Source organism: Callionymus lyra, chromosome 5 (genome assembly GCF_982586985.1).
Source record: "Callionymus lyra chromosome 5, fCalLyr1.hap1.1, whole genome shotgun sequence".
NCBI lineage: Eukaryota > Metazoa > Chordata > Actinopteri > Syngnathiformes > Callionymidae > Callionymus > Callionymus lyra.
The window spans coordinates 13,019,683-13,029,682 of record NC_141822.1 but is presented as its reverse complement, the minus strand read 5'-3'; the positions used below and the strand labels follow the sequence as shown (position 1 = coordinate 13,029,682).

Here is a 10,000-nt window from a genome sequence, read left to right as displayed (position 1 = left end):
CCGAAGATAAACACTAGGTGGACACAGAGAAACACCTCCAGTTCGAGAAGAAACACTTTGTTCAAAGAAGTCATGTGATAATGACTGGACCAGAATCTCAGCAGGACTGGAGACACGTCCACAGAACGAACACATTCGAATCCCAAAAAATTAAAAGAAATGACTTTCAAAAATTCAGATAAAAGTACAATTAAGAAAATGTGAAACAGTCAAATCTATATTTGACTTTTTTTCTTTGCGCAGCTAATGATGACAACAATAACAACAACAACACAAAACGATGAAACTAACATGAACAGATAATAAACGTATTTCGTTTTGGTCCAGAACTCGCTTCGAAAGAGCAGATCTGGGACTCGCTTGGAACTTCAGGAACAGCAGAGGCACTACCTGGATTTCAAACATACTGGCGTAGGATGCTCCGGGATGAGGATCAGCTCCTCCGAATCTGAGATCCTGGTGCTCGTAAAATGGGACTGATAATAGCAGTTTAGTGCGTATTATGATTTTTTTTTCATTGTTTTCTTGATATTTATCATGTACTGTATAATATGTGTACTGGCTGGTATGACAACCCAAGTTTCCATAATGTGAAATAAAATAATATATTATCTCAGTAGAGCTGAGCCAAGAGGCAGAGCTTTTATTAATCAATCAACCCAAAAACTTGAAAGAAAACACGACCGTAAAGACAGAAATTTGCTTTCATCTTGGTCATCGAGCAGCGCCTCAAAGGTTTAGCCAACTGGGTGGAGGCCTCGGGGCAGACCTAGGACTGGTGATGCGTTTGTACTCGCCAAAAATACAAGTATTTCTCGCCCTTGAACGGCGAAGGCTCTCTTAGTTTAATAACTTTTATTTTTCTCTCGCCCCAAAGTAAAAAATATAGACTCTTACTGCCCTCAACCCTGGCATGCCGGTTTAGCAAGAAGGCAGACAAACTCAAGGCTCAGATATGAAGCACTCTGACAACTACAAGTCCCATGATGCAGTGCAACTAATCAGAGTGACTTCTAGAGGAGACGTTAAGAGCAACATCTTGGCGATCAGAGCGTCTGATGGATGAACTGGTTCGAGGGATCATGAGAACGTGTCTCTTGGCTCAGACGTGAAGGTTTCCCAGACCTCAACATGGAAATATGTGCCAGGAAGTAAAACATGTTTTTGAAGTATTTTCGAAGTATTCTGTACGTTGAGCCCTTCCTCGTGGATCATGAGCGTAACGTAGCAGACAAATGTGCTCCGTCATTAAAAGCCTGAAGGAAGAAAAGTCACTTGAACGAATGTGCAAAAAACACTCCGAGCCGTCATGGAGAAGATCCGAGGTAGTTTTCCCTCCGTGAAGTGACATGTGACCATCAGTGCACACGGAGCAGGACGACGAAGTGACGCTCTCTCTCTCTCTCTCTCTCTCTCTCTCGCTCTCTCAATAGCTTTAGCTCATTGTTCGATAAATAAACGAGTCTTATCTTGATCTAATCTAACATTACATTCATTCGATATATTTACAGACTTCTTATGCAGTATCAGCGGACTTCATCCCTGCCAAGTACAAAAGCAGTCAAACGAACGCTGCGTTAATGCCTACGGGAATAATGCGATTTACTCCCGAAGCTCACGCTCGTGTTTTGAGAAAACCTTCCAACGCGAACCCACTCTCTGGCGGAGCCGTTGAGTCCACCTCGTGGAAGGTTCGCCAGCTCCGGTCCGAGAGAAAACACACTTCCAGCCCATACTCGACTCCACTCCGTTGCCTTTCCACCAACGATGCTAGCTGGTGTTGGTGGGCGGAGCCACCGTGACATGGAGGCAATGGTGTACTTACACAGACAGGTCTGAACCTCGTCCACAGACCACAGAACCACGTTTAGAACCGACATATCGTACTCCTCGCATTGCGTTTTTGAACAACAAATGGTGGGTTTGTTTCTTGTGTTTGGGGTTTGGAAGAAGACTCTTTCCTGTCAGTGCACGATTTGGGAAATCTGTGCTCTCCATGAAGGCGTGTGCAATTAGCCATGTTTTCAATGCAAACTGATACGGACATAAAATAACTTCTGTATATTCGTGTCAGTACAGGATCTTGGAATTCAGTGATCAGTTGGTGTTGCCTTAAAAAAACACAACTTTATTGATATAGCTGTGAATGTAATGTCTCTTCTGGTCTAAAAGTAACAATTTTATGAACGATGAAGAGGAAAACAAATCATCAAGTCTTGTTTAAATTTACTCTAAACATCAAAACATCTTGACTTGAACCACTTGATCGTGAGGATGCCATCGTTGACGTTCCTCTTCATCTTTCATGAAACTGATGAAGACTAGAAGAGACGTTACATTGTAAACAAAGTTGTGTCTTTGAATGAAACCCAGATTGTGTAGTTCACTACAAACATACTAGGTTTTTTTGTCCGTATAGGGTTGCCTTAAAATCTGCCCAATCCTGAATCCTGATAACTTCGTCCACGGATCATGGAACAACCAACACATCATACTTCTGGCATAAAAAAAATGGCGGGTTTGTTTCTTGTGTTGGGAGTCACGAAGAAGACTCTTCAGTGACGTCGATCTCTGAACAATCAGTGGCCTTTTAAGATCGGGGTTCGGCTCGCTCGAAACCAGAGTGGAGCAGGTACTACAAATCGAATCTTCTGGGAGGTACCAATGCTGGTGGAAACACAGTCCAGTGGAGTCAAGCGGGGCTGAGACGGGCCGATGGAAAAAGGACCATATTCCTGATACTCAACAAAAACACAATATTTTCTTACTTCCTGAATGTGCTTTAGGAAAGCACGACGTGAACGACCTCACCTCAGCAGCAGTCCCAGATTAAGAAACACATAAAAGCATCGAGAACAAAACCGTCCCCGAGCACCGACGTAGCCTCCACGCTAACCCTCCCCGAGCATCGTCACTTCCCGTCACAGTGGGACACCCGGAGCTTCAGCAGACCCTCCGTGTGCATCTTGTAGAGCAGTTTGAACTCGGCGGGAAGCTGATGCGTGTCCTGCCATTTCGTGTTGAACTTTGTGCCCTTCCTGTCGTAGTAGTGGTACGGAAGCTCCTTCCCCGTGTAGGGGTCCCAGGCGAAGGGCCAGAAGCCGTACAAGTGGATCTGCTCGCACATGGAGGACGCCAGGGTGTACACCAGGATGCCGGTGCTCAGGCGCTTCGGGGACAGCTGCTTGGTTTTCCAGTAACTGCAAGAAAGACAAATAAAGTTTCCATGAGAAACGTATGACAGGTTGGAAAATAACAATCCAATCAGAACAGAGGAAGTTGTAACTTTATTCTGAAGTAAATACAAAAAAAAATGTGGAAATAAACGAGATGAAATGAATATCCACTTTAATTTCCCTTTATTATGACTTGTTTTCTTGTTTCTTACCTGATTTTCTATTAGCTGAAATTTAAGTTGAAACCAGGGGTCTCAAACTCGACTGGCCCTGGGCCCACCAGTGATCATTGATTATTTTTACTCTTTTTCTTTGATCCAGAATTGAGTCATAATTGTGGCTAAAGGCTGGATTGAGACTGAATTTAGGCCAATTCTATCCTAATTTAATGTGTTTTACAAATATGTTTCATCTTAAAAAAACTTTTTAAATGATAACCTTTAATGTGATATTTTTTATTGATTTGTCCCCTGGTATTGTATGGAGTCCCTTTGGTCATGAAACCTTGTGTTGTCTCTGGGTAAAGGTCAATGACCTCCACCACAGCAAATGTATTTATGGAAGCCAGGGAGGTCGTTCATCAAGGGCAACACAAGGGATATCACAAACACAATTTTTTCGGGCCACCTTGACCCAGGGATAACACAAGGGTTGAAAATGAAAGGCGAGGTTATATCATCTTAAGGTCATCCAAAGTATGTTTTTTAATAAATTAGCCAAAAACATATTTGATATTAATATATTGATTTCAATTAAAATGAAGTCTATTTTGGCGTTTATTTTCAAATAGATATATAGTTAGATAAACTAATTCCTCTGGAGGTCTCTTTTGGGAAATTGTTTTTCCAGCACACAGCAACACAGACGATAGATTCATGAAACAAGAACAAAGTGCAATAAAAAGAAAGTGCAAGATGACACAATGTAAATCTAAAGATAAAGAAGATAGATCAAAGAAAAATAACAAAAAAACAGGATACAAAGATAAACATAGAATAGACTCATCTTTTGCTCCACTCCTGCCCCCAAACTCAGAATTACACAGGCTAACAGTCACAAGGAATGAATGAGTCCCTGAGTCTATTAGTGTTGCATCATGGGAGGAGCATCCGTGCTCTATCTGCTTCTCCGTTCACTGATGACAGTGTTCAGAGGATGATGTCATCATCCATGATGGACAGTAGTTTGTCAAATGATTGCATTCCTGGTATTTCATAGGACATCTGTTCCATATTTAAAAAATAAATAAATGATCAACACTTCTTTCCATTTATTTGACCATATAATTTCACTCTTTTTTCTTTAGGTTTATTTTTGCATTCCTTGAAGAGACGTATAGTAAATATTTACTGGACTAAAATCAGATTAGAATGAATTCAAGAGGTCACCACTAAATGAGAAGAATCTGAAGTGAACAAATGGTTTATACTAGATGTTTTTAGTTTAGAATCTTCATGAAAGAAATGTTTAGATATTATTAACCATGTTTGGTGTGACACGGTGTTAGCTGGACACAGAAGGGAATGAAAGATGGAGCTGAACTCAACAAAAAAACAAACTAATTGGTCTTTTTTTTCTTCTTCTTCTCTGGTCTGTGTGTGGCGCTCCGGATGAAAACCTCTTCAAACTGGCCCCAACAAAAGCGTCGCCACAAGCGTCGGCTCCTGAAAGCAGCCTGAGCTGCTTAAGAGGGGTAATGCGGGCCGAGCAGGTAGATTTAATGGGATTGTGGGAGATTACGGTACAGTAAGAGCTGTCCACTGCCACACTGAGCAGCCGACTTAAATCCTCTTCAAACTCTGTCACTAAATACATGCTTCCCTTTTTTTTCATCCGGCTTTGAAGTCTGGATCATGTGTTTGCAGCCGAGTGTGTGTGTGTGTGTGTGTGTGTTTGGACGACTGGATTCATTTGTTATTGGTTCTCTTGTTCTCTCTCTTCAACGACTTCCCCGCCGCTCATTTGACCTTGACATTAAAGGCTGGACAAAGCGGCGACATACAGAGGAAGATGAACTTCGACAGGGAATGTGATGAGAAATTCCTGCTGTTATTAACGATCATTTAATCGTCGCTGTGTTCAGGTGTCGGTTGATGGAGAAGGTGTCGGAGGTAAACACTGCAGTGGAGCGGGATTGGCAGACGGCCTTGAACGCTCCTGTTGTTCTGAACGTTTCTCAGACTCACAGCAGGTTTGGAACAGAGTGAAACTAATAGATGTTATGATCCATGTTGAGGGTTGTTGCTGTTGTACGTCTGTGTCAATCAAGTTAAACAGAAAGTCTTGGTTGTAAAAAAAAATTTTTTTTTTCATCAGGTTGATGATCATCTTAGTTCCAACTGTTTATGTTTAGACATGTGAAGAAAGGACTTGCTGGAATAAAGGAAGGAAGGGAGCGAGGAGGGAGGTAGGGAATGAAGGAAGGAAGGAAATGCTGGAATAAAGGAGGGAAGGAAGGAAGGAAGGAAAAGCTGTAAGGAAGGAAGTTAGTGAGGGATGATAGAGGGTGGAAGAAAGGATGGAAGAAAAGACAGGCTGAAGGGAAGGAAGCAAGAACAGGAAGGAGGGAGAAAGGAGTGAAGGAAGGAAGGAAGGAATGGAGGAAATGCTGGAAGAAGTAGTGTGAGGGATGGGGGTGAAGGAATTGCTGGAAAGGAGGGAGGGAGGTTGGGAGGAAGGAAAAAATATATGAAGAAAGGATGGAAAAGCTTGATGGAAGAAAGAAAATGCTAAAGAGAAAGTAGGAAGAGTGGGAGGGAGGAAGGAAGGACAAATTGAAGTAAGGAAGGAAATGCTGGGAGAAAGAAATAAAAGAAGGGAGGAAAGAAGGAAGTAAGGAATAAAGGGAGGGAGTGAAAGCGGAATGAAAGGAAGAACGAAGGAAGGAAGGAAGGAAGGAACGAACAAATGAAGGAAGGAAGGAAGTTAGTGAGGGATGATGGAAGAAAGGAAGCAAGAGGGTGGAATAATTGATGGAAGGAAAGACAGGCTGAAGAGAAGGAAAGAAGAACAGGAGGAAGGAAGGAGGGATGGAGGAAATGCTGGAAAAGGGAAGGCGAAGGAAGGTGGTAAAGGAATTGCTGGAAGGGAGGGAGGGAGGTTGGAAGGAAGATATGAAGAAAGGAAGGAAATGTTTGACGGAAGGAAGGAAGAAAGGAAGAAAGGAAGTAAAAAAAAGCTTGAAGGAAGAAAGAAAATGCTGAAGAGAAAGTGGGAAGAGTGGGAGGGAGGAAGGAAGGACAAATTGAAGTAAGGAAGGAAATGCTGAGAGAAAGAAATAAAAGTACAGAGGAAAGAAGGAAGTAAGGAATAAAGGAAGGAAGGAAGGAAGGAAGGAAGGAAGGAAGGAAGGAAGGAAGGAAGGAAGGAAGGAAGGAAGGAATGAAGGAAGGAAGGAAGGAAGGAAGGAAGGAAGGAAGGAAGGAAGGACTTCTCGTTCAAGTCTAGTGTTTCCTCCCGAGTGTCATCTCACCTGTTGATGTATTGCATGATGTTTCCAGGCCAGGCGAGCTTGACCTTCAGCTGACCTTGATGCTCCACCAGGAAGTCCACCAGACTCCTGGTCACCGGGGCCGACACGTGGATGAAGAAGGCCGGGATCCACAAGATGACGCCGTCCAGCTTCTTCAAGCTCAGGAAGAAGTTGTTCCTGTCCTGCACCGTCTGCAGGTTGTTGTAGTACTTGTCCAGGATGCTGGGGTTAAAGGTCGTCATGTTGGTGCGCCTCCCCACGTCCTTCTTGAACATCTCCGTCGGCGCGAAGTTGCAGCGGAAGACGAAGTCGAACTTCTCGATCTCGGGGCCGCAGCGGGAGCCGGTGAGGATGCCGCTGTTGCCCACCACGGCGCAGACGTTGTAGCGCTTGTTGAGGGCGGGCGAGACCTCGGGCAGCAGCGAGCGCAGGTTCTCGCCGATGGAGTAAACGTACTTATGGCTGGAGTAGTCGTAGTGCATCAGCTGACCGGCTCGCACCGAGTCTCGCGTCAGCGTGAAGTTCAGGGGAACGTTGATGTACTTGGAGATTTCAGTCCTGCAGGTGAGAGGGAGATTCATGGGGTTCTTCTTATTTATCTATTTAGACCTGTGATATGAAGTCATTTCTTCTGAAAAATTACACATTCTTGTCCTTGAAAAACAATTCAAATAAATCATGAATAATTTTTGAGGTACAAAAAATTACTCTGTATTAATTCTTATTATTCTTTAAAGTATATACTTTATTGAGTATTGTTTTGATTGTTTAAGCGCTTTGTGACCCTGGTCTGGAAAAGCGCTATATAAATAAATATTACTTACTTACTTACTTACTTATTATGAAAAAAAATTAAATATACATGTTCAGGGGTTTATATTTAGGAAAGAATGCTAAAGTATACGAACAACTAACATTGATAATGATCATAAATCGAATAAAAACAAACATAATAATTACAAAATTAAAAAAACTAAAGCATGATAAAAATTTAAACAGATTTATCATATGGATAGAATATATATAAGACTAAAAAAACACTAATGAGTAGTTAAAATAAAAAACAAATCAATTGAGAATAACACAGATAAAATGTATTATTTGTAGGAAAATTATTTAAAATAAATAATTAAATGCCTTTTCTTTTCGAAAACAAATCAAAACAATAAAAATATTAATTAATTAATAATAAAATGGTTGGTGAAAATCTAGTAGAAAAAGAGTCTAAATAGAAAGAAATATTTGCAATTTATTTTTTATTTGAGGATGAAATCATTAAAAAATGTTTATATATATATATATATATATATATATATATATATATTTATTAATATTTTATTTTTAATTTATTCAATCCTGTTTTCCAACCCATATTTCATTTTTGTCAAAATACATTTCTCGTTTATATTTAAATTAAGTGTGTATAAAATAAATTGTTTTTACAATTAAAATGCAAATATTCACAGTATTTCATCTTTGTGTTACAGTTACACTTTTGGCAGTCATTACGTTCTCCGCAGCTAAAGTAACGATTGAATCCCGCGAGATCCCGACGATGACTGAGGACGAGAGGATACTGTGGACTCCAGCGGCTTCTAAAGCTGACGTTTGGACATATTTTGCTTTCAAAACAGATGAAAGCAGTTACAATACTACAAATATATACTTGCTAGTACAGTATCACAAAATATCGTATCGTTATTTCACATATTTCGTTTATGGAGGGGGTTTTCTGCACACCACCCCCTCGATAAGCGAGAGACAACTGAACACAACATGCTGCATTTCTCATCCTTTGCTTCGTGTATGGCGGGTGAAATGACTGATGTGGGCGCTGCATAAAAACAACTTCCTCTCTTCACGGAAGAGTGGGAGGAAATATGTGCTTAAACAATGAATAACAATAATCATGAGCCAGAAAAGATCAGGTGCTTCTCATGTAGTTATCGTAAAGGAAATGAAATCCACGGATTAGGCTCAGATATGATGATGATGTGTGAGGGCAGGAGATCATGTGCCACTGATATGACGTGATCCCTGCAGGTTCTGCTTCTAAAGCAATGACCTACCGATGCTCCTGGAAGGCGGTGCTGTTGTACCTCCACCTGGACTGGTTCTGCAGGTCGTCGCCGAGGGAGCTGGCCAGATGACTCAGCGCCGGGTCCAGGTACTTCATCGCCAGCTGTGAGCTGTGTGGAGGAGAAGATCAGTCATCGTCTCTGATTGGTCAGTAAAACTTATTATTAGTCATTCAAAACAAGCCCCTGAAGGGTGGCTAAAAATAAAGAATCATCACAGCATGCAGGGAGTTCTTTGTGCACGTGCACGTGCACGCTCAACATGCACATAAAGATGCCTGACAATAACTGGCTCAGGAACATCTTGAAGACCTGCTCATTTTCCTGAGGAAGCTACAGCATCCATCCATCGAGAAGGAGCTAAAGATTTATTTACCTCAGGTCAGGTTTGCGCGGCGGCCTCTCGCTGCACGGGAACAAAAAGGGAAAATTAGGTTTAAATGATTAAATAAAGTTTTACAATGACTTTATCAAAGTTTGTGAGTTTATCAAACAGACGGTCGTTTCAGAGAGAAACAGGAAAGAAGGTACAGGAGATAGAAATTATATAATGGAAAGAAGGGAGGCAGAGAGGAAGAGAGGAAAGAAAGAAAGGAAGATAGGAGGAAAGAAAAGAAAGAAAGAAAGAATTTAATACTGAAGGGAAGGAAGGAAGGAAGATAGACAGAAAGAAAAGAAAGAAAGAAAGAAAGAACTATATACTGGAGGGAAGGAAGGAAGATAGGAAAAAAGAAAAGAAAGAAAGAAAGAAAGAAAGAAAGAAGGAAAGAATATACTGGAGGGAAGGAAGGAAGATAGGAAGAAAGAAACGAAAGAAAGAAAGAATATACTGGAGGGAAGGAAGGAAGCAAGAAAGGAAGCAAGGAAAGAAGGAACGAAAGAAGGAACGAAGGAAGAAAGAAAGAAAATTATATTTGGAAGGAAGGAAAGAACTATATACTCGAGGGAAGGAAGGAAGCAAGGAATGAAAGAAAGAAAGAAAGAAAGAAAGAAAGAAAGAAAGAAAGAAAGAAAGAAAGAAAGAAAGAAAGAAAGAAAGAAAGAAAGAAAGAAAGAAAGAAAGAAAGAAAGAAAGAAAGAAAGAAAGAAAGAAAGAAAGAAAGAAAGAAAGAAAGAAAGAAAGAAATTATATACCGGAGGGAAGGAAGGAAGTAAGTAAGAAAATAATATTTGGAAGGAAGGAAAAAAGGAAGGAAGAAAAGAAAGGAAGGAAGAAAAGAAGTAAGGTAGGAAAGGAAGGAAGAAAAGAAAGGAAGGTAGGTTAAGCCTCAGAC

General features: G+C 41.0%; 1 protein-coding gene across 1 annotated transcript in view; it reads right to left on the bottom strand.

Annotated features, from left to right (window-relative positions):
* st8sia3 (ST8 alpha-N-acetyl-neuraminide alpha-2,8-sialyltransferase 3) overlaps window positions 1–10,000 on the bottom strand; it is a 16,118-nt gene that overhangs the window by 452 nt on the left and 5,666 nt on the right. Inside the window, exons 2-5 of the mRNA XM_087791004.1 lie at window positions 9,103–9,132; window positions 8,718–8,837; window positions 6,649–7,206; window positions 1–3,200 (exon numbers count right to left, since the gene is read on the bottom strand). The exon at window positions 1–3,200 is cut by the window's left edge and continues 452 nt beyond it. Coding sequence (XP_087647130.1) covers window positions 2,912–3,200; window positions 6,649–7,206; window positions 8,718–8,837; window positions 9,103–9,132 — 997 coding nt within the window. The 3' untranslated portion in view covers window positions 1–2,911. The remainder of the gene's footprint in view (window positions 3,201–6,648; window positions 7,207–8,717; window positions 8,838–9,102; window positions 9,133–10,000) is intronic.